Source organism: Varroa destructor, unplaced genomic scaffold (genome assembly GCF_002443255.2).
Source record: "Varroa destructor unplaced genomic scaffold, Vdes_3.0 BEIS01000004.1, whole genome shotgun sequence".
Classification (NCBI taxonomy): Eukaryota; Metazoa; Arthropoda; class Arachnida; order Mesostigmata; family Varroidae; genus Varroa; species Varroa destructor.
The window spans coordinates 20,420,653-20,446,088 of NW_019211457.1; the positions used below are offsets into that span (position 1 = coordinate 20,420,653).

The following is a 25,436-nucleotide window of genomic DNA, read 5'->3' on the forward strand; positions in this document are numbered from 1 at the left end:
TATATATATAGAAAGGCGGACTTGATTTGACAAAAACACATTTTTCTGCTCGATTAATAAATCCAGATTTTATCGCATTCAAGGTCTGAAGCGCAACTCGGAGATGAAGATGCTAATAGCATCGGCGCGTATTACTTTTACTAAAATATTGCCAAGAAATTTATGTTCTCATAGATGACTACATAAAGTAAACGTGCAACCCTTAAGAGAGACCCTACTATATTGGTAAAGCAAATATAAGATCATCCTCTTCATCTATGTTCGCGACTAATACTGATTCTCGATGGTCTTTTCTAATCATTTATGTCCCTAATTTACGCAGTTACATCAATATCATAAGGCACACCTATCGGATATATTTGATACGGGCGAGGTTTTTAGGTGGCACAATAGTGTGAAAAATTTAGCTAACGAATAAAATGCAAACTCGTACTTGATAAACTGCTTAGCCATTTGAGCAATGTATGGCGGAAATATAACGTGTTTTATCGCGGCCGAAATCCACTTTTCTTTTCGAGTACTGAATGGGTAATTTTGATAGACATATCTTTTAAGTGCCCATTGTCGATCATAGTCATCAAGTCAATATGTAGAATATAAGCATACACTGTGGCAGCTACACTGATAAAAAGGCTTGGTCTGTGCAGAAATCCGATTTGGATTAGCAGTACAATAATGTCAATGTAAATCAGATCTAGGTCATCATATTATTATTCTATCTCAAGCATTCCGATTTAGAGTAATTTTTATAATTTGTAATTGCTTAGCTCATTCACTTACCGCAGGCCCCAGTAGTATCGACATATATGCGTTTCTGGTTGATGCAGGATGCCATTTTGAGCTTGCACTCTGAGGAGTATGTGACCCCATCAGAGCCACAGACGGGCGCAAACGTATCCGAACATGTCCTCCGGCAGCGACAGTACGCCTTGTCATCGCTCACGTGACACTCCGCACCAAAGCGGCAGTATATCTTCTCGCAAGGCTCTGTTGAGTACACGTATACAAATAGGCGCACAACACAATTCTCAGTTAGATAGGACAAACAAGCCATAAAACTCCGTTAGTGTCACAAGAAAGCAAAACGTACTATCAGTCATGTCAGTTTCTCTTTAACTATGGAACGAATGCGTATTTTTTTGCTGTTAGCATTTAGAAATAAAAATCTAGATGAGCATGTATGATATTACGTTTTTGGTACATTGAACGTCCGTGGACCATTGCTCCGGCCTTCCACGACCTGACTGAAGAACTTAAAACATAAATGCCCTAGGTGTACACCTACTTGTATAGCGCATACTCTCTCTTAGTGCTGTTCCTTTTTTGTTCCACTAGAACGAGTTCAATGGAAACTAGTTCGTCGCAAGTAGCAGCCTTGCTTCACCGACTGTCGACATGAGCGCATAGATATTTGTACGATGACGAGGCTTATATGTCATAACATTTGGCTGGACCACTAACTTTACACTTATCTAGCTAATTTCCTCTAGAGCTTTGTCGACTTTTTTTGCTCAATTTCGTTAAAAGGGTTTTTTTAGTATGGCTAGAAAACTCTACATATAACCTATACAGATAGTACAATTTACGCCCATGGCAGACGTAATAGGAAGTCGTTATTGGTATCCGATGACACCGACAACTAATAAATGTACTTTTTGTAATGCCTGGCTAACCTTATCATTCTCGCATAAGACGTTTAACCATTTGCATGTTGCGTTTCGCAAGATCGACAAACGGGAAGTGTTTGCAAAAAGTGGCTTGCTCTAGAAGCCACTAACGGACTTTCTGTGTTTACAGACTTCAGTAACCATCATTTTCAGTGTCACCCGGTTATACGCGTTCCTACAGCCAGAGAGACAGGTCGAACCTAAATGCCCATAGACACGCATGTCATATGTAATAGAAGCCCTGGTCATAGTAGTGAGATTGGAAGCGTCCTGCCGGAGTACAGAGCACTACGCTGGTAGCCATGAAAGAGATGGTTGCAAACCATACAGCCCAGTATCTCGTGAGACGCACCTAATCTGTATATAATGATCATGCGTTTGGTCTCTCATAGCTCAGGGCCGTAAGATGCCGTCTTCATGGTCACAGAGGCGAAACCCTTCATGAAGATGGGTGTGGAAGGAAGCATACGACGCGTATGGGCCGTAGAGTGCAGAGCCTGGCTATGGATGGTGATGATTTTGAGGGATTTTTTGAACGATGACCCCTCTTAGCCTATCGGGTTCTCTCGGGAGGCAAACCTAGCGGAGTGCCTGTCATGATGAAGATGATGATCTAGATAAACATTTTGCTTCGCCACGCTTGCTAAAGGAACTTGCAGGTTAGAACCCAGAATTGCTCTAGAAAAATCATCCATATAATTCGATGAAGTGAAAGGATCGCCAGGCCGTGGCGAATTCAGTTTAGACATATCAAGTGAACGGATAGCGAACGTGCGAGTTTCCGCTACAAAACAGCTGTTCGTCGTGAGATTAAATAGATAATGAACCACCGCATAATACCAAGAAAAATATTGTTGGTTTTCTAAGATGACGTCATTTACACGGACTGTTTAAAGTACACGAAGTGCTTGACCCAATGTCCATGTTATACTGCTATCATATCAAGTCATGTTAAAATTAATACACTGTAGAGATAGAAACAATAAATCGTCACCCTTACGCAATTTTCGAAATATGGAAGAGTTAATATAGCTTTAAGCGTACTAAAGTGTGCTCACGCCTCCTCCAACCTAAGACTTACAGCCCGCGCTGAGTTACATTTAGTAATGACGAAGTACTTTAAAAGGATTGATAAAAAAAATCCATCAATACATACGTACTGATCGTAAACAAATACAAATTACGGAAATATTATTTGTCCACAAACTCATTTTTGCTCTTTTTTTAATTTGCCGTATAAACCTTAGCAAGATAACTGCAACTATTTTAGCCTTGCTGCACGATGTCGCACTTCAGTCCCAGGGGCGAAATCGATGTCGGTAAGATTCGAATTCTGCTTGGGGTAGTTGGATATAACGTTACTCTTACGGGTATGCTAATCAAAGCTGTTGCAACGAAGGGTAAGAACGGCGCGATTTGCGGTTATGCCTTACAGACTTTTTGGGTGGGGTTATCTGAGAGACTATCCTCACGGGAAGGAAATATGTTTCAACCCTAAACAAGCAGTGTTGACCGAGTGACGCCAGGATCAGCAATACAGATTTAGTACTATCACTATGGGGTTTACCAAGACAAACGCCGATGTGTAAGATTTCCTGTAATGCTTGTAAGTCTTGTAGGGGACCCGCAGCAAACGAGCCAGTTAGAAGAGCTAATAGCAGATTGTGTATGACATGCCGAAATAACTAGCTGACCCTCTTTTCCCACCAGTTGAATATCGGGAGCTTATGAAATTCAGTTTAATTTAATAGTATTATTACGTGATGAAAATATTAACTTTCTTATAAGTTGTAAGGTTACCAGATAGACATCAACAGACTTACATATGCTCCTGCTACATAGTCCTCTCAAGCTTAACAATGCAATGTAAGCTTAAGTGACATCAGGGTGCTTATTTACCAGATTATTGAGGTGTTCAAGTGGCGATAATACATAAGAAAGTATTACCCTAGATGCCGACGCTCGTAAGCAGTATTTATGCTTGTAAACATCCATACCGAACGTATGTCTAATTTATTCTAAATTTGGTTCATACATCAATACAACTAGGGGGTAATAACGTCATTGTGTCAATATTTATTTGCGATTTGAGGCTTTTTGCAGGCGGCCTTACATTTTCCGGTATCCATACGATATTAATATCTATAGTCGAAAGCTGATGTTAAGTCAAATCAACTAAACGTTACAAATTGCATTCTGTATCTGTTTATACCACATTGACGATCCCTAAGATGGGTGCTGAGACAAAAATTTTGATGTCCAAACACTAGTCAGTCGCGTACGCATACTTTTCCTGGCTTTCTTTAGCGCTTGGAGTTATAAGGAAAGATTTATCTTTGCGCGAGTTGGACGGAAGAGAAAGATAGCTAAAGCTTTAAAGGAGCCTGAGGGGGTGACGTTAAGAATTTACTTACAGTGTTATGGTACCACAGAAAGTCTCACATACGAGAAGTTACTTCAAATTGAGGCCAAACCTTAAACCTCAAAGAACTTAGCTGACACCAAGCTGCATCTCAAGCTACGACATACGGCAGTGAATCTTTCTATGGATTAAGTATAGAGGAATGTACAGGGGGAAAAGACTCAAAGAATGGTGAAGTGATTGGTACAGCCACGAGGGGAACGCTATGGGATAGGGGTTATAAAATTCAAAAACCAAAAATAATCGTTCATAGTCGAAAGAATGGCATGAGTCATAAGACGTGGTAAATGGAAGAAAATTTGATAATATGTAGAATTGATAAGATAGTTAAACCGATCAACCTATGGGATTATGTACCATAAAAAGTTTGTAACACTATAAAATTTTCTACTGAACGTTCTCTTTGAATATATCGGCAGGGCAGAATATTATTGCTTGTTTTATCCTGCAGGTGTTGGCGAATCTTGGTACCGTTAATTATATTTTGCAAGAAAGAAGGTGCACGGCAGTTACCACGCTTTTCATCTCATGTCTTCTCTATCGCACAGCCGATATCGGCCTAGCCGTGAACATCTGTCAGTCAACTCTAAATCAGCGTGCCCAAAAAGTCATAACAGATATTCACGCCTGATGCTTGCCTACGTTTCCACATGTTGCTTCGCTTCGATACACTTAAGGCAGCGTCAACTTAATCTGCCCATTTTTTGAGCCAGTTAACGCCAATCGACCTTTATGTCTTAACCCAAAATTCCTGTACATTTCTGGTAAACTTTACTCGCGTTACCATTATTCTCGACATTTACGGAGCGAAGAAGAATAGAATTGATTGCTGTCACCGACAGCCTGCCATCCATTACACTAGCGGAATCGACCACTGCAGTAAAAACAAAAATACTCGATTTTCCAAAATACCTTTCGAATTAGCTATGAATCGAAGCTGAAAGCTCAGAAGCTTATGTTTCCTTCGTAAATTTGAAATCATCATGGAGTTACGATAAGAACGTTTTGCCGAACATATAAGATAAATTGAGCAATGGTTGTGTATGTCACACAAAGATAAAAATTTATATCGCCATTGTCGCTTGATGATACACTCAATCCTTTGTTCCCAAGCGACACATGGCCTCGCAAACGGAGACGAAACATACGATGTATTTTTCAATACGAGATATAAACCAACAACGATTGTACCAGCATGTCCGATTGTATTTTCTCTCTATCGCGTTTGCAACGTGGAACTGGCCAGTTCTTGACATTTGGTTGCTGAAAATGTCGTTGTTCAACCCGAATTTATAGCCTATTTGATTCTAAATCCGGTGATGACACAGGATAGACGGATATTGTTGCCAGACATTTGTATGCTAGCTATTGCTCTCTTCGTTTCGTAAACAATTTAGTAAAACTAATGCGTGATATTGCGAAAAAAAGTAATCAGAATTCGCAATGATGTCTAAGAAATGAAATATATGTATTACGAATTAACGAAGCTAAGAAAAGTATGTTTAACTGCTTTCCCAAAATGTTCCTATTAACGCTAGTTACGATCACTGCTTCGGCCATTGGAAATCTCTATTATTGTTGTTGTTTGTGCTTTTGTGCTTCATTTCACTTAGGTTGAAGCGGAACGAAATGACCCAGAATATGCACAGAATTTGTGATACTGCACACGATACATAACATGGATTAACTCGTTAACTAAAAATATTATTATATATATATATATATATATAATAATAAAATAATAATAAAGGTATAAAAAATATTAACTTCGTATTTGGAAATGCCGCCACTTTATAAAGGTTCGACATTTTCAGACACTTTTTTAGTTCACTGGTACTATTCTGTTGAATTTGAGGCCTTTAGACGGATATAATCAGTCATTCGGACTTTTAGCAGGCGAGTTGCGGCTAGCCACCAAAAGTGGAAAGATTTGAGTCGTTTTCATTTAAAACAAGTTTCATTTTGGAACTACAGCGGTGGAAATCATTCGCCATATTAACCTTGTATTCAATAAAAGATCTACTATTGGAAGCACTGTATACCGTTACTTTAAAATATCCCAAGAAAGTCGTTTTTAACTGAATAGGGAGTTCAACTCACCTCAAGGTACGCTGGTGCCAGCATTGAGGTTTGCTGTATATAAAAAAATCATATTTGTTCACCGCGGTCAGGTAGAAAAAATCTGACGTATGGGGCAGTATGATTTGTGCGGAGGTCAAAAACGACACACGTAGATACGCTTGTTTTTCCTTGCTCTCATATTGCCACAATGGTAACTGGTGCTGAAAATGAATGCTCCACGATAATCGAAGACGGTGAATGGATGCAACAATCCGGCGGAACATCATGCTAAAGCAAAATATATGCTTACCATATCCGTTTAGTAGTCTGGTGCGGGTATTATCCATTGCTGCAGTCGCATTAGTCCTGATTACAGCTGAAGTGTACCGTCAAATAGTCGAGGACATGATGAAGAAACTTCACACTAAGTAGAAGTAGGCAAAATTAACGTACCGTTTCGATTCCGCTATAGCATTATTTTTCGTTCGTTTCCCCATAGTTACCGCAATACTAGTTCAAGGCAGATGAGTCGGTCAGATATTTGCAGGTATTTCCGCTGTTAAAAATAAACCCAGTTTCACCAAAGTGAATCGTACGCTAAATTCTATTGCATGCATATACCAGATATATCTGTTTGTGTCGACGCTATGTCTTTTTGCCTTAGACAGCGCATTTGTTATCGTCGCAAAGCTATGCCCAAATACCTACAAGACATTCAATTTTGATGTGTACACAAAACGAGTTTAATTTCTTCAGGCTCAGTAAAATTCCTAGGGTCAAAAAAAGCAATTGTGATAACCAGACTGCAGGTCGATTATGTCAAGCTCGTAAGTCACTGTCTGGTTATATTGTTTGTCCGCCTGGAAGAAAAGCGCTAGCATCGCAGAGAGGTTACCTGCCATAGCAGCTCATATAGTCACAGGGAGAAAACGAAGAGAGAGAGAGTTTCCTTGTCTCAGCCATCTCTTGTAAGGCTGAAGCCTCTATTATTTCTTCATGGCGTACGGGTGTATGTGTAGCTATGTGTATTATACAAGGCGTTAGGTTAGCACTAAGGTCTGTCGACGGGGCCGATAAGGGAGGAATCGCAGGGGTATTCGCGGGGCTGAACGAAGCCATCTGGCGGCATCTGTTGGCGGGTTGTTTTTGAATCGATTGGCCTTTACTGGCTAGGCTGGCCCGCATCGTCTGCTGGCTGGCAATTCCCTGAGTTCACTGACCCCCCCCCGGGGAGGGGGTCAGTAGGGGGGGTACCGTAGCCAGATCCAAACACGTCTCCCTGGCGCCGGGTTTACTCGAGTGCTCCGTCGACTCGTCGAAAAGAGTATGTGGGAGTACTCAAGCCATGGCTAGCACCCGCTTCAGTGCGCCAAGCTTTCAGGTCATATTGGCTAATTATACTAAACACGATTGGCCCTGGCATTCTGATCGTCCTGGCGCGGCTTCGAGATATGCCAGCGTCTTCTAGCCAGGAAAACTTGCGTAGAAAAGGCGAGTTGAGGGCGCCCCCCACCAAGACTGCGCCACGCGGAGCTAAGGGGGATTTCAGCTCCGTTGAAACGAGTGGCGCACTGCGGAGACTCTATCTGAATGGGCGAGGCAGAGGGCAGAACTATGGCAGTACTGATAGTAGAGAGGGGGCTACGTAGTGCTTTATCGAATAGAAGCCATAGCTGTTGGACCTGAGAGATGTTGGTCGAAAGGAATTGCACCCGCTGAACGAATAAGAGGGAGACACGGGCTAGAGTAAAGGCCGGACAGGAACATTGAATCAAGTAATGAAACGCAATAAGGATAGTGAAATCGACTTAGCCTTAAGTATTCGATATTGGCCAGGATCAGTACACCATATCAATGAAATTATGCGTGCACTCATAAATATACAAAGCTAAATACGCTGTTTTTGGCTCAGCTAAAATATAATGAAGCTAAATTAAAAAGTAAGATACTTCACACAAAACTGTTAACATATATTTCTTATATTATTCACTCGCATTGATCTGAACTTAAAAAGCATGCAAATCTTATACCTCGAAAATTCTTAAGCCATATTGGAAAGGTAACAAGACCAGGTTGCTATTGCCAGTGCACCTGCATGACAATAATAAGCGTCACACAAGTACAGCACCCATTTTTTGCTTACTTTCTTTAGTCCAACCTGACGTGAGTTCAGATCCGTTTAGTGTAAATTCGAGATTTGAGCCCGAAGGCATTGGAGTTATTGTATCAACTTGTCGAAGCCCCATCCTACCGCGTTGTAGTTATCCTTATATCAGTATAGTTTTTTCTAAGTAATTATCCTATCAGCTTGTTTCGGTAACTTTTTGTTAACATTTTATGTCGAATTTCATTACGCCGTCATGCCATTGCACAGTTTAACCTTACTGCTTCAATAATTCCGCTAATTTTAACCAGTCATTCAGAATCTTAACTCAAATATTCCACTATCCTTTCATCGTCATCGTGCGACCCTGTACCATTTGTTGCCTTCGCCTGTGTAAATTATTTGGATGTCCCATCGCTATTTAGCCGTCACTGTGTTTCCCTTTACCGACTATTCACCTATTGCTATTGCGCTATTTCAAACGAAATTAATGAAAAAATCGCTTTAACTATTATACCCCTGAAAAAACATGTTAAAAATATGGTCACATTTATATTTATAGTAGATGCTCACTAGCTTTTTGGAGAAAACACCATACTCTGTTCGAGGAAAAGCAGTACGAGAGATTGATTTTTTAAGGCAAGTGTCTGCCTATAAAGCCCTCCGAATTAAATGATTTTGCAGTTAGATATTTCACTAATTTTTAGCCCTTTCGAAAACAACTGTTCAACTAGTAATTAGTAATTCTAGAGTATGTATACATATTCTATAAATAGTACCAAAACTAGCTGAAGCAATTCAGATTCGACATTACCCAGCGGTTTCGATAAGAACGCTCCCAGTGGCGTTTGCTATCAGATATTATTGGTATAACTTTATCCGGGTTTTAACTTGCTCAGATTGGCATGCCTCTTTTAGTCGGCATTGCTGCTCTTCAAGGTTTACCGGCAGGGGGGTGGATAGCGGCTTGCCATGTCAGATCAGCTTCTGTTGAGGCTCTGACAGGTGCAAACCAGATCTTTCATAAATAGAGAAACAGATAGATATGATGAGGATACAAGGGCAACTTTTCTGCGTTGCTTGTACGGCGAACTACTGGAACTCTTTACCAAATTTATTGTATGTTGATCGGCGCGGCAAGTTTGCGCAACTTAACGAGACTGAAACTTGTAGCAGCTGGACTTCGGTGTCGCCCCGAAATCTTCCAGCCCCGCAATCTCTTAAGTCTGACCCAAACTTCACTTGTAACCTGCCACATGAATAGTTCCGCTGTCGTGAAAGTAGTGTTTTGCAGTGCACGAAGAAGTTTTCCGCCTTTTTTCTTGATCTGGACTACAGGAACGCGATTTTCTCACCACTGAAACGATCCTACAGTTTTTACCTCGGAATTGATTCGTCGAAAAGTCGGAATATAAACCAAAGATATCATTTCGACAAGCTCTCATAGAACTGAGAACGTCGCACTTACCCACTAACAGTGGGATATTAAGTTATTCAAAATTTCTTATTATCTGTCTGTTTATCTGTTTTTGGTAGTGAAATAAAGCAAGTGAGATATTTAAAAGTGCAGAGCGGAAAAATCAAATATGTAGTATAGTAGCAAATCCCTTTATCATAAATGAAGTTTCGATGTAATGTTGTCATGTTGGAGTCGACCCGTATTGCCGAAAGAAGTCAGGGGCATAATTAAGGCAAAAATAGTTTCTATTCGTAATTATTCGTAATTTCTTTGAAGGATAAGTAAATGGTAGACGCATTCGAGAGAAAGAGATAATTTCGCTGATGATAACATCGCTGAAGTAAGTGTCTACACAAGATAGGCGAAGTAGTAAATTTATTAGAACCGACACATAATATTTGGCATTAATTACACTTAACACATTAAATGTGTTTGCTACGTTTATAAAAAAGGCACTTTCAGTGCACTGGATTATACAGCCGTACTCCTGCTTTTGCCCGTACATATATTTACTTTAACGGTGAGGCGACTTTGTAGTCCTTTTCATCTTCAACACCCTTATACTACCAACCTTCAGTGAGCTTTTGGGCACGCATCAGTACTGCCATGAACAAAGAATCAATTCACAACAGCAATATGAGGCAAATGCATGGCTAGCCTCATTTTTAACAAGACCGTTCTGTAGCAATTACCTGGAGAAAGTGCAGGTTTTTCTGTTTGAAGAAACATGTATATTAAGAAGCAATTTGCTCAGGATACATGTTGGCTTGAATTCACAGTCGGGTGAACTTTACCCTAGTCATGTATTGCGCATGAGCAGATAGATATAAGCTTTGTGGGCAATATTTTTGCCTGCTAACCTTAGAAGCGCATTGTGGTCTGGGTTCGAATCCGGGCTACTAGCCATATGCCTGATGGGACGCCTAACGGCGATACCGTGCGTAAAACTCAAAACACAGACGTTTTGGTCCTATCAGTTCTACTGCTTTGTCAAGCTGTAACGAAAATAGCTGAGAAACATATGTAAAGTTTGTACATGTTTAATACACATTCAGCAAAAATAATTAACATTTTCAAGATCGTTACCGACAAGCTACGTATCATATAATTGAAATTTAGATTTTATTTTAGAGAATGGAGAGATGGTCAATATCAGCCAACATTAAAAGGCCATCTTTTTGATTAGGTTTGGAACCATTGAAAGTCAATTAGTATTAAGCCCGCGTTTGATTATTTGACCTCTCTAAGTTCAGCATAAAGTCTAGCAGATTGCTTCGTAAAACTAAATTCAAATTACTTCTCTCTAGTGGAATCATTACGATTTACAAATGTAGTTAACAAATGCAAATTACTACCCATAACCAGAAGTTCAAGTTAGGGCCGCAGGTGACTTGGGTCCTAATAATGTTACAGTTACGTAGCCGTCAAGATTTAATGTTGAAAGTACACTTAGTGAGTTTCGACTGAGATAATTCACATATACAGAACGTGTTGGCCATAGATGGCACTCACAAGAAACACACTGATAGAATATGTGTTTGTATGCTAGTTTCTCTATCACATTAATTGAATTATCATTCCCTTAAAGAATCTGTTGTTTTACAAGATTAGCTACGTAGAATTAACACAAAATAATCGTGCAATAAGGCCTGGATGATTTAAATACGTATTTTGCACAAAACCTTCAATTTATATATATTACGCTGTTACAAGCAAAACCGGCGGACCTTCGAATTGTATAGCCCTTGAACTAGTTGAATGATTATATTTTAATATGTGTTAGGTGTACTGTGCCTTATTTTTGACAGACGTGTTCCAGTCGTCGAGAAAACTGTATACCTATCATTCGCACCCCCATATGCAATTTCTCTATCAATCGTTTTTCTAAGTAAATCGATAGCAGAGAATGTTTGTCCATCAATTGCTCTTTTTAGGGCATGAACAGTTCGGTAATAACACGGACCTAGACTGAGAGAATAAGCGGGTTGAAGCTAACCTTGCGTATTCATTTGCTCAATTCAGGAAGTAATTGAGGTATGACGATGAGGTCTTGGTTTGTCACCAAGTAGACAGACTGCGTCCTTTAAATTTCCGTGCACATCGTCTATGAGCCTCTTGAAAAATTAGAGATACGGTCCGCATTCATCGTTTCTTTTTGGGGAGTATCTCGTAGTAGTCGGTGCCCCTGATATCCATTGCAAGTATTACCACCATTTTACGTCTGAATCGACTCGACATTGACATCACCTCTCTCCTCATCCCTCTTTGACTGGTAGTAGAGAGTGAATCATGCTTCATCTAGCGATCACATCCAGACGGGTTTTTGGTTGACTAATTTATACTACACGCATTTCTAGCTGGCCTGAAATCAACTGATGGGTACCTGTTTCTTATTCAGTCTCTGCATTTCCAATATTTGGGCTATAATTCTAAAACAAGTAAAATGCCAGTTTTAACTGAAGCCGTGCTTTCATAAAACGCCTACGTGATTGCCGCAGTGTTCTTCAAGTTCTAGCTTGTGGTTATTTCTTCGCTAGTTTTCAGCACTTCAGTCTGCGTCCTTACGTAATGTAAGTATTCACGTACTGTACTTTTGCTTAAAACATCCTTGCCTAATATCCGCTAATCTTCGATGAATTTCGGTTGTGGCCCTTGAGGAAAAACTTCACCACTGAATCTTGATTTTCAAGACTAGAAAATGTTTCTCCTTTTGAATTTATTTGGCCTGGAGTAAACCAGCCGATTTTCGCCGACAAGTTTCCAGAATACTGGAGTATTTATAGATCGAATATGCGCGTATTTAGAAAATGATTTCAAAGTTCCCCAAATTCGCTTTTATCTTAATACATTAAAGTATATGCCAGTAATAGCTCCATATACAGCCACTACAGCCGAATATGTGTTGTTTTTAGTGCCTCAGCATACAAGATGTTCTACAGTAATGTTTATATAAGGGGTTGTATGTCTACATTTGTATTAATTAAAGCTATATACTGTAGACGAAAATTGCAAAGTATACCGATAGAAATCTTATGATGGTGATACATTATTTGGGCTGGCTTTGAAGTAACTTGTATAGGCACAAAAACTTATAACTGAATAACATTAAAAAGCATAAGGCAATGTTCTCCTTAAAAGGACAAACTTCAAAGAAGAAATTATATATTTAAGCAACGAATTTTTACCCTTTCATTGGTTGAGGCAAGTAGGAAAGAGCAAATTGGATTCTTGCAAACCAGTCGAAATTCACCGTTCCTAACCCTCTGTGGTGTGCTTAACTTTTTATGAATCCCCACGAGAAACGGTGATGTTACTGGCGTAGAAGATAGTGTTTTGTTTATGTTTCTTAAATAATAAGAGTGTTACAGACATGAGTTTGTGTTACATCTGACGTTTCGTCTTTCGCTCTGTTTGTGCACTCATTTCCACCTCTCTTTTTCCTCTACGATGCCGCCATAACTTGTGTATGCAACGTATGTAACGAAACAAGGTAACGAAGAGGCAGGAGGAGCTTCTACGTCTTCTCTATATGCTAGATGCGGTGCGTTGTCCCACCGGCGAGTGAACGTTTGTCTGCATAGCAGCGTGTTTGCTCAAATTCAAATAGGGGCAGTTGCAGCTGTATAGACTATAACTGCTTTTCCGCCACGACAACATAGCGAGTGTGTGATGGCCCTTTTGCTTGCTCACTTACTTCCTTGCTGACGCTGCCGGGGGCAAAACAAAACTTTGACCGGAAACACGTGTCGGCGCAGTGTGTGTGGTAAAATTTGAAACCGATAGAGTTACCCTCACAGAACGTACACTACATCAACAGGCAAACAAGATAGAAAAAGAGAGAAAGACAATAAGGGAATGCCGTGGCAAAATGAAGCTGAGGTAACATGATTTCGGGCAGCCATGACGCCGAGTCTACTATAAGCTCCATTGTAGCTTGAGCATTAACGGGCTGCAACAGTCATATCGAACTAACAGCAGCATCAATAATTATATGTCCTGTAAAGCTAGGATTTGAAACGATTAATACAGTCTGAGTGCGCCTTTCTGCAGAAAGACCACTTTGTGTACAGTCTTGAGCACTATTATCAAGAACGAGCGCTTAAATGCCATAGTTGTGTTTTTTCAATCATTCGTGCTGGTGTCTAATCACCATAAGAACGAACATTCAAATGTTGGCTTCATGGTAACGCATATGCTGCATCAGCGGGGGTGCTTGCTGCCCGGTCATCCAGGTCGCTACAGGGTCCGAGATGGTCGCTTGCAGCTTTTCGAGGTTAAAGCGCTCGGGACCACGGGAGGGTGTCGAACTGCGCTCCTCGAAGTACAACAACAGCGCTTATTAAATTCCGTCAGTCTCTGTTGCTTTCCGAGACTCCGATATACCGAGATCGACGCAGCCACCATCACCGTCGCCGACACACAGACTGATACACAGAGCCTCTACCGGTCGACATGACCCCTCATCAGCCCCTATCTTTCTGCCTCTACACTCCTCGCCTCATGCTGGTGCTCTCCCGTAGCGGCTACAGCAGGAGCAGCAGCTATCAGGCCTGGCAAATTGGACTTGGCCTCCTTGAAATGCCTCACACTGTCGCCATACGGGTTCCACCGTCTGTGCTCTGACCTCTATCGACTCCTCAATATATTGGTGTAAGCCCCGGCGGTAAATTCTGGCGCTACCGCTGTCGCCTGCTGCCAACGTGTAGCAATTTTCGAAAATCTAAACCGCCTACAATTCAACTTAGATCGAGTCATTTCCAAAAGCCGCCCTCTCTTCCGCCATTTTCCCCATCAGTTACAAATAGAATACGATCCTCGTTTCGAGCATATGACAATAAAACGAAACGATGACTAAATGTAACAGAAAAAGATATAATCGCGTTACTTGCAACGGGCATAATAAGCACGTTAACGGTGCAATAGGACTGCTGATTGTAAATGCCGACTGTGTATTAGAGCCCTCAGCTAGGACAACAGTACGGTGATCAATTCCCAATATTCATGCGTTATAAGACGATACTGGTCATCGTCTAACGTTTCTGTTTCTCGTACTTGGAACTTTATATATTTATACATATATTAGAGATTGACCTTTGCTTGATAATCAATGTTACGATAAATGTTTACATTATTTATTTTTAAAAATGTTTGACCATTTTATTGACCTGAGCCAACCGTCTCTCAGGATGAGCATGAATTGAGCCATATAATACCAAACGAACTACGGCTTACGCTAGACGGTTACAAATCATATGGCGCCAAATATATGTTGTCAAATCAATATTTGCATTATCTTAGTATAAATATTAATAAACACCCCTATTAGCGGTGCATGTCTAATAATTCGTATGCCATTAAGTAGTACGCATTCGACGATTAAGCAAAAATTCAATACTCATCGTTGGGCTAGTTGTTTCTGTTGGAAACCTATGTAGAATCACATTTAAATCAAGTACACCTAAGGTGAAATTAGTACAATGTTCCTTCATATGAACCACTAGTTTCTAATATGTTTTGGTCGTTCTCTTTTTTATTGATAACGAATACACAAGTAGCAGAGCATATGAAAACTGGACGCCAACTGTTTCTGATAGATGAACTGGAAAAACACGCTCAGTTCGAAGTTGAACGCCTTTGAAACGTTGAAAAATCGTGTCCGTTCAGGATTCCTTGAGCATAGAAAAGGGCACGATCATAAAACAATGCCAACGGTGATCTTCCGCCCCTCACCACTTCTCGAAACGTTTCCTACAATTAGCGTGGCCTCGACAATCTAAAGCCAACTTTTGTGAGTCCGTGTCAGCCGTATACACGCTTGTACAGCTCGAGCCAATAGCCCGTTAATAAGGCGGTTGGGTTAACCTTCTTTTGTTGTCTACTGGGCGGCCGCGTTGCTGTCGCCACTTCTCCCGAGACAGTCTCATCGACCCTAATGAATGATTCATTCGCCCAGACCATTTAGCGCCTTGCTTTATTCTCCCCTTTAACCATCTGCCCACGACTGCATCCAGCGGCAGTCGTGTATAGTGGGCGCTGTCGCTAGTGGCGGTTGTGTCCCCGCGCCTGCTTTATCGGCTTTACGGGTTGTGTCCCCCGCTCTCTTGTGCCCCCTGTACGAGCTTACCGTGCTAGCTTATTTCGTCTCTACCTTCTTTCTTCAGGTTGCAGTCCTCGGCCGGCACCAGCAAATGTTCTCTGTTTACGGATCAGCTTACGGTCAGCGCCATATACAACATGAGCACATAAAGTCTAATATATATGATCTCATCAATGCATGGCATCGAAAATGCCGCAGTCGACGTTACCTTATAGAAACGACAACCACGACTACAACCCTAGTAGGTATTAAGGTTCAAGCTTATGTCCTGTTTCCATACGCGCGTAGGGTCAGGCACAATGAGCATATCCGGGGTTAGGAGCCCAGAACAGAGCTAGAGCACAACGGGAGCATGGCCTCTAGCCGGTCGCTTGTGCTGGGTCATATCTAACTTCAAATTTTCCAACGCACTTTCGTACGTTCTTTCCTGTCGACCTCTAACCGCACGCTTTGAGCAATGTGTTCGCCCTGGCTACGATTTGAATGTGCGGCGACGCGATCGGGGCACAGGTCCGTTTGTGAATTTCCGTTTCCGCTTTGCGTTCTCATAATTGGCAGACGGTGTATTTTTCAAATAAGCAGTCAGCGGTCGAAAACAGTCGACGGAAGAAAGATAACAACAATAACACCAAACTCTGAACAGACTAAAGACTGACGCTTCCGTCATCTGAGCAGCAGAAGTCACAACCGACATTCGTTGCAGCGATTTGCACGAGGCACCTATTAGAGACCACAAGTTTAGTAGCTAAAATTATTTAAGTAAACGCAAACTTTACTCATGTGCACCATTTAATAATTACTCAAAATCATGCGTTATTTTTCGTGAATACAGGTGCCTTTGCTAGATGTCCATCCTACAAGGCCCATATTACGGTACCTTTTTTATTTTGCTTCTTTTTTTTATTTAACCATGCATCGTGTTAGTGAAGTTTATGACTGATCATTGTTTGCCTCCATTAGAAAAACATGCAGACATTAAATTTGCAATTAATTAAAAATGCCGTCAAAATATGGGTATTTTTTCGCGTTAGTCGTTCTTACCAAGCATAGATTGGTAACATTGCAATTAATGGTCAATTTATTTCTGCAATCCGCACCTTCCAATAACAATGATAATACATTTTCTGTTGTCCGTTCGGGTGGGTAGTAAGTAGGATAAAATATTTCATCGCGCTGGCCGCGTTGCAAATCCATAGTAGACACAACCGTATTTTTTTGTCTGTAGGTTGACACAGCGTTACTTCGTCGCCCAGTCGGTTACGAGGTTCTTTCAAGTCTTTAGACCACACGTTGAGGGCATGCGAGCTAAAGAAGGAGGAAGAAAAGTGGAGACGAGAGATAGCAGTAGGCCAGCTGGCCAATGCCTCGAGTAAATCGAGCTGCATGAGTCTGGGTAATGGGGACGCACGTCTGCAAAGTTTTGTTTGTTATTGCCGGTTCTGCAGTCCTGCTGGTTCTGCCAGGTCCCACCTCCGATGCGGTTCGGTCACCCCTTTCTTCAGGCCTTTTTGAGCCTTTCGCAACTGAATTCCCATGATCGCGAGCACGAGGGAGGAAAGGCAAAGAGATGCGCGCTCTTCTAACAGAGACCAACGATAACGACCGAAACGGCTGCCGCGATAGCAATGCGGCCAGCAATGACAAACGGGTCACAACGGCTTGGGCAGGACCCTACAGTGTCCCCAAGTGGCCTCGCCCTTATTCCCCCATCTCCTGAATAGCATAATCAGATTAGCAACAGGGATGAAGAGGAGGCTGTGGGAGGATCGGGAGTGAGCAGTTTGTAGCTGCAGCAGCAGCAGCGAGGGTGGTAGCAGCAGGAACCAAATGGACAACGCGCCCGCCGCACTTACAGGGTTGGCTGCTCGTGTTGCCGAAATTTTAGTTGGCCCATGTCAATGGAGCAGAAAACAGCAACACTCGTGTGCCCATAGAACCTTCCATGTGTCGCCTGGGTACACAGAGACAACGGCAGTGCTTAGCAAGCCGGTGAGTGAAAAGTTACGGGGCGTAGCGTTAGGCAGTCTCGAATAATATCAAGTGCGTTTCGCTTCGATCGAATGCTGAGGGCCGCTGCGTAGCAGCGTTGAACGACTGATGATACTACCTGTTTTCGTTGTGAACGGACATCTCCATCTAAAAGAGTAATTGATCCTTTATAGCGCATTACTGCAGATATTATTGCTTGCTCACCAACCGTTACAAAGTTACGTAACCTTGATTTGCCTAAATCTATTTTTCAGTTCTAATCAAGTCTTTGCCTACCTTTTTTTTTTAATTGAATATGGAATTATATTTACTTCCCTTACCACTGAAAACTGTGGTCAGCGTTAACTCAAAACGCAGAAGCCTGAGGCGAACAATTTAAGAGCAAACGACGTTTTCCGTGCACGAACATTTGACATGTCTCAATACCAATGCCCTCAATAAACGCCCATTGACCGCAGCGCTATATGAAGTATTCCGAATAGTACCTTAATGTATCGTGATAACACATATAATCTGTAGACGCAAGTTCCATGGCAGGTGGCAGTTATCTCTCATATGATTAACAGTTGTTAATATAATACTAAGTGATTTAACCAAAAAAATAGCGAACGGTCGTAGTTCCGAATCCTCAAAGCGTTTTTTTATACGTACTACATACATCCCGTCGAAAAATGTTCGGATTATTGAGCTAACTGGACTAAGTGTCAGTTAAATCACAAACGACAATTTGTGCAGCAGATTAAATTGCTTTGAAACGCATGATTCTTTGTAATCACGCTTTCTTTTATATAGAGCAAAAGTATTACTACTGTTCATATCGTTGTGTGAAATCGAGCTTCAATTGAGGTTGTGTTTTTTTCTGCTGGGAAACTAAAGGATATTGCATGTGATACAGATGAAATTCAGACCCCAGAACTTAGCCAAAGATCGAGCTAATGGCTACCCTTATGCAGTGTTCAATTCCTAACTAAACTGAGAGGCTGGCACTTTCTTTTATTATCAAGATAAAACTCGATGACCGTACGAAACCCTATATGAGACAGCATGGCGACGGGCGTCGTGCTGGTAACACAGGTTTTAACTCGCTAGCGTATGGTGGTGATTGCCTATTGGCTTATAAGAATGCGGAACGTTGAATAGCTGGTGAGGAGAGGAAGATAGCCCAAAGGAAATGGAGCCTAGCTATTCTCGAAGAGAACACCTTTTCAATCGAGTGCGTCAATAGACTTCGTCTCGTACTTTTCCGCCCCTGAGGTTGTTCCAGTGGCAAGCCCATAACCGACAAATGCCACATAACCCGACTCACAGCCTCAACACTGTCAGCGGCAGGTGGTCGAGTGGCAGTTTTGCTTTGTGATTACCATGAGAATAGGATGCTGTGGACACGAGTTGCTTACACGTTATACGATTGACTGACAACGAGACCGACAGCAACAACGATCACATGTGCCTTGAGCTGTCCACTCATTGTTGCTCCGCTCAAGGTGCCATGCAGTGCGAAAAATTGCCAAGTCGATGTCACCTTTTATGTAGCATGAAGCAAGTATACCCAACTATTTGCGCATAGAGCTTTATGTTATATAACCATCTGGCCAGAGTGAAGCTATATAGTGTAAAGAAATTATTAAAATTGTGTTATATTTACAAGCTGAACGTACACGAACTTTAATGTTCACAAATGAGTAGTTTGAAAATTGAGTCGGAAGAGAGAACTCGTATTTTTATGGGAGAAAGGAAAAGGGCAAAAGTCACTGCGTAATCTCTAATAGACAATGGTTGTTTTTGTTTTTTTTTTAAATACTAATTCGACTTATTGACAAAATGGACTTCATCATCAACGTGTCAATTCTCAAGTAAGCGACAGTACTGACCATAACGCTTAAATGATTTCTTAAAATGACTTTAAATAGTGATATAACTATTTCAGAATCAAAATACGGACAAAATTTTAAAACGAGAGCATGGCGCTGAGACTAGACTATGACAGCAGAAATGTTAATTTTTGGAAAAGTCTACAATATACAATTGTAGTGCAGTTGGCGTGCACGAAGGTATATATATATATAATACGTCAATGTATCCAATTGGCGTGCGTCAATCTTGAATCGGAAGACCGAATACACCGATACATAAAGGACGACAAGTGGACGGACGGACGGACGGGCCGTTAGAACCGGTCGATTCCCTCAAAGTAGTTGTATTTCTCCGTCTCAATTATGCAAATGTCATCAAAAATGCTGCCTCATAACGGGAAGTGTGGATTGTATTGGAGCAGAGAGCGTTAGAAGGTACGGGACTTAACAAGCGTGGTGGCTTAAGGTTCCTGCCACCACTGCTATCGATTCAAGGAAGAAGTTCGAGCATTCCTTGTGTCGAAAGGCGGTAAACTCCATCGCGCCTCTCCGCTTAAGGTTGGGGTGCCCATGCTAAACACCGTATGGCTGTCACATACGTATGCTGTTTTCCCCACATGTGGCCCGTCCCATAGGATAATTCCCACTCCCTTGTCCACCCTCATTTTCGGTCCACAACCTTAAGGAGGAATGGTATGAGAGTGACACACTATCCCGGAAAAAACTTATGGACGTACGAACCTCTAAACAACCAAGCGAACTGGCCAGGTTTGCCCGCTAGACTACCGCTCCCTGTTCGTCCGACAAGCAGCGTTCGTGGTACGAATGTCTAAGATGGTTTAGTTACGTGATCCTATGATGCAGTTTACCGTGTTGCCCCTTTGCTGTGTTATGATTAGGCCACATCGTGTTGGCCGTATGACTGACGGGCAGATGGGGAAAGCATGCAATGGATAGTGCTCCGTGTCTCGCATATGCAGAACGCACAAATACTCATTGCTCGCACACATTGACATTGTATTGCATACTGATCACTTCAACAGCGCAACCTGAAAGAACGCTAGAGCAAGAAGCGGGGAATGAGTGTTGTCGCAAAGGAATAGGCATACTGAAGGTCTACCCCGAAGGCAGTTCAACAAAGCTTGAGGGAAAAGTCGAAGGGGGGCGGAACCCGTGCCAGCGGAGCGAATGCGACATCTCATAGAGTTACACTTGTCATCATATGCAACCGCAACTTTGCCAAGAAGCCAATAGCTGAATCTTACCCTATGGGGAAAAAAGATACGGAGTGCAGTGTCGGCTTCGTCTAGGCGTCGCGGAACATGCGTGCGGCTTGGTGCCGAGTTGAAACATTGTCCGATTGTATCAATAAAATGGTCGGAGAATCGGAGCAGCATACACATTACGAGCTGTGACCTAGTTGAATTCTGTGTGATCTATCTAAGTGCGTAGATTTTTCTTAGTAAAGAATATGTGAATTTAGAAAGGACTAAGTAGACGAGGCTATGAAGACATAAGAAAAGGTTGTTGTATTTACATAGCTGGGCGATGTTCGAAAAAGGGCGCCATACTCATAAATTGCAGGCAACTTCAACAAACGTCGAAAGTAAGGAGTAAAAACTGAATGCCTTGAATGATATTTATTTCATAACTATATTTCAAACGCCAACAAACTTATACAATCGACAAATATATTTGTGACCACGGGCGATCGATGTCTTCGGTGGGTGAAGTCGGAAGCAGCTTTTTCTTGTTTGACTCAAAGCTGTACTGCGTAAGTGAAATTCGATTCGAAACTTAATATAGATAGTGAGAAAAAGCTAACACATTGCTTGGATTCAGCTAGTTAATAAGCTCCTTAAAGTTACTTGATCATTACTGTTACCATAGGAAAATGTGTTACATTGGAATAGAAATTTACTTACTGTAGAGCCAATTACAGACTTCTAGACATAGGCGTCACAACATGCACTCTCGCTAGTCGTGCCATTCTAGCTTGCTATTAAAATATATCACGCTTAGCGTGACAGCTAGCACTGCTTCGAAATTTTCACATAAAATTCTACGGAAGTGTTGCACATGCATCAAGGTCGCTAAGTTGACACTGTTCGATTTTAATGTACACGTTTATAGTACTCAGCATTAAGATAGAGCCTTATCTCAAAGTAACAAAATAAGGAGATCTGGCTTGTTCACGTACTCCGCGTGCCTGTTCGACTGCGGCACGTGAGAAGGGCCATGAGTGATGTGTATCTATGGACGCTTGGCATGTACTGAAGGAATGGTCGGAAAAGAAGAATGATGCGATTTAAGAATGGAACATTTCTGCCGGTCAGAGTGAAAGTACACAGAAAAGAAGGTAGTATATGAGAGTGGGAGGGAGAGAGAATGCCGTTTTATATGCCCCCAATTTGCGAAATCCCGGTAAGAAATCGCCGTTGCCCAGAAATTTCCCGGCTTCATCCCTTTTGCGTGAGTTACCCTCGGTGCCCAACTCAGAAAGTTCTGAGTGAAGCCAAGTCGGTGGGAGGCTATCACGTGCTGCTAAGTCCATAGCTCTGACTGAAGGGGGTGCAGTGACAACCGTGGATGGGCAAAATGGCTTCTCCTTCTCTTCTGCCGCCCCATGCTACGACCGTTGTCGCGCCGCCTAGCTGGCTTCATGCTTTCTTGCAAACTGCGTCCTCAAATCACCCCGGCGAAGCAAACAGGAGGTACTGCGGGAAAACAGTCGCTCAGGCCATTTCAAGCAAAGCTCAGTTCAGCGGGGGAATGTTAGGAGCACCGAAACGACATGAACGAGGCTCAGTAGCATCGTCGTTTCATCGTAGTTTCGCTTTAGAGAGCCAAAGAAGGAGAAACGAGGGGAGAGGGGGGTTTAAAGAGAGACTCTGGCTGACTTTCATATTCGACCCCTTATCCCTACACAAATGGCCGTTGAGTTGGTGCTACGGGTAGCACTGGCGAATTGTAGACAGGGAAAAATAAGGGGCTAAACGAGGGATGCGTTTTTCCTCAATTTTTTTAAGACTAAGGAGCGGCTGAAGTCCGGCGTTTTCTTTTGGATAGGTTGAGGATATAGACGGACGGGCCAACGGGGAAAGACGCTATGATGTTCGGAAAAGAAGACTCCGCAAGCCGGTCGACTATCGTGAAAAATGGCCAGGGTGACTTGGTTAGATACGGAAGCATGTGACGTATGAAGCGAAGGAAAAAGCTAGAGCTAAAGAACGAACAAGAATGAGCGGAGAAAAATAGTGCCAGGAAGACTGGACCTCCGATCTTCAGAAACGAGCCCAGGAAGGACCGAGTAGAGCGAACCGCTTCGACGTGAAAGACCCCTAATCAGAGAAGGCGATTTTATCCATTTGAGAAAGGCATGACCGAGTGGAAGATCACTGGTCCACCGACGGCAGCGCGGCCGATCGATATGGAAGACGGCTCCTGGAGAGGAACCATAGAAGAAGAGGAATAGAAGATAGAAAGAGAAGAAAGCTGCTATAACCGTACGAAAAAGATATCCCATCACTGTTACTACGCCAAATTCCATACATACACACTCAACGATAGATATACACTCGACACTTGCGCTCATACTTCCTTACAGTAAGCAGGCAGGACCATGTATGAAGGAGAAGCGAGCAAAAAAGTGTGCCTCCCTTCAAATTACACGTTAGATGTGCAGCCAGTCGCATCGCAAGAGTAGGATGAGCCAGGAGCAAGAATACAAAACTGCTGCTTGCTGACTCCTCTTTAGCCATGCCCTGTTCACGGTGTAACCAGTCACCCCGTCTCCCCGCAGTGCTCTCCCATTTCTATCACCCACTTTCCTCGTAAGACTATTTTTCTCCTTGTGTCCTTCCGGGTCTTGCGCAGGACTCCAAGCTTACCGCCAGAGAGTCCGTCAGCTTGTCTTCGTCAGCCTTCTTCGCATTTTCGTCTCCCTTTTTGAAAAGGCCGCTTCAGAAGCGGGAGCACTCTCGACCATCCGGCACCTTCAATACTTTCCGACTACAATCAAATGTGAGCACTGAAGAGAAAAAAACCTGAAAAAAAAACCTTGTGTTCCCTATTGAGTTTGGGTCTTCCGGTTTACTCAGCATCCAGAATCGTTCTCTCCCTCTCAACACCATCTTTTACAATGGCGCACCTACCCGTGCTTTCCAGCCACAACGTCCCCAAGAAAGATTCATCATTGGAGGTGGCTGTCAACTATCTCTATAAGGATTTTCCGTGGCACCTCCCAATCCAACCCCATTTGCCTCCCTTTTACCTTTTCCTCACTATAATCACCTCCTGCGGCCGCTGCTGAAGTCTTTCATCTGAGTTCTCTACCTATACGTCCTTCTTCTTCGCATATACTACCGAACTCCCTGTGTCATCGTTGCCATTCATATTTTCTTAACTTCGGGAGATCTTTTCAGTTGCACACGGTAATGCACATACTGCCGCACGTGACTGTTGTATTCTGTTTTTCTACGGCACGGACGAGCATCGCAAAGAGAGAGAAGCATAAAAGCTTGAGAAGTTCGACGAACTCCAATTTCAACGCGGTCTCTTATCTATGAGGCAGAAAATTTATTATCTGATATGTACATTATTCAAAATCAAGATCGTTTCGTTCAGTAGATTTCTCATTTATTTTTTCGATGGGCTTTTAAATAGCTACGTCTAAGGATGACCGTATTTCAAGTAAATCGTCAACCGCCGTCAGCTAATCAATAATTCATCATTGTCGTGGGCTCATTTGAATCTGGCAAAATTCTTAACAGTCTCGTCAGCAGTTTAAAAGATGTTACTGGGATAAGAAATGTACTGCTGTGGGCTATATACAATAAGGTCGCTAGCCTGGGCGTGTCATTTGGCACAGTGATCACTTTTAACTAGTCAAGCGGCCGACCCATAGTTGTTAGTTGTCGTTTTATATAACGCAAATCTAGCGTCAGGTTCTTATCTACCACCTCGTGTAGCGTCGACACTAGGTCCTGCTGCAGCTGCTAGCGAAAGTCCTGCCAGGCGCAAACTGAAATGAAGGGACAAAGACCAGAACGCGCGGGAACGCCATATTACACACCTTTACCGGCCGCTACCGAAGTTTCGAAGTACAGGAAGGTTTTAGGGGCATGCGAGTGGCGGCAACGGTGGCGACGACAACGGGGACGAGGATAGGAAAGAAGGAACCGAGGTGTTGTCGGTATAAAGAGAAACAGTGTTAGCGATGGAAGTGGGCAGAGAGGGAGGAAAATAGTGTCGTTATAGTAGCACTAGTAGTTAGTGGTGGTAGTAGGGGGTTGTTGCCTTGCGACAAGAACTTAAGGGGCAGCCGCGGCGCCTCCGAAGCTTCGTTGAAGTTTGCTGATGAACGTAGCCAAGCCTCTGCAGACAGTGACTCTTACTTGACACCCCGCCCAGCTGCTTGTAGGTTGGCTGGATCGTTACGCGTTAGTTGGCGAGGTGAAGGAAAGACGTGGAGGAACGAGACTCCAGCCGACATGGGAGCTAGCTTATAGAGAGATCTTTTTGTGGCTAGCACGACGCGACGCCAACATCTGCCTTAATTCTGCTCTCACCAGTGGCTATACTGAGATGGCTCGCAGTCTAGTGAGAGAACAGGAAAGGGTAACATGCCAAAGCATAATGCTAGTGAAGGTGCAAGCATAGTTATTGCATGTCGTCCATGAATGACTAGATTTTAAACCTTCTACCACTCAAGATGATAGGAAAGCAATTTGAGATATCTATTATAGTCACGGAACATATAAATATTGCATATGGTCAAATAGT

The 25,436-nt window shown here is 42.5% G+C and overlaps 1 protein-coding gene across 15 annotated transcripts in view; it reads right to left on the bottom strand.

The window, feature by feature from the left end:
• Positions 1-25,436, bottom strand: part of LOC111250514 (agrin-like) — a 232,384-nt gene that overhangs the window by 75,949 nt on the left and 130,999 nt on the right. For 12 of the 15 annotated variants that reach the window (XM_086988853.1, XM_086988846.1, XM_086988852.1 and 9 more), the window contains one exon: positions 781-987. The exons of 1 other annotated variant lie outside the window; for it this stretch is intronic. In XM_086988853.1, the coding sequence (XP_086844979.1) occupies positions 781-987 (207 nt within the window). Of the gene's footprint in view, positions 1-780; positions 988-1,190; positions 1,237-6,460; positions 6,513-25,436 lie in introns of those variants that run through there. 2 more of the 15 variants (XM_022805906.2, XM_086988854.1) reach the window with 2 other exon arrangements.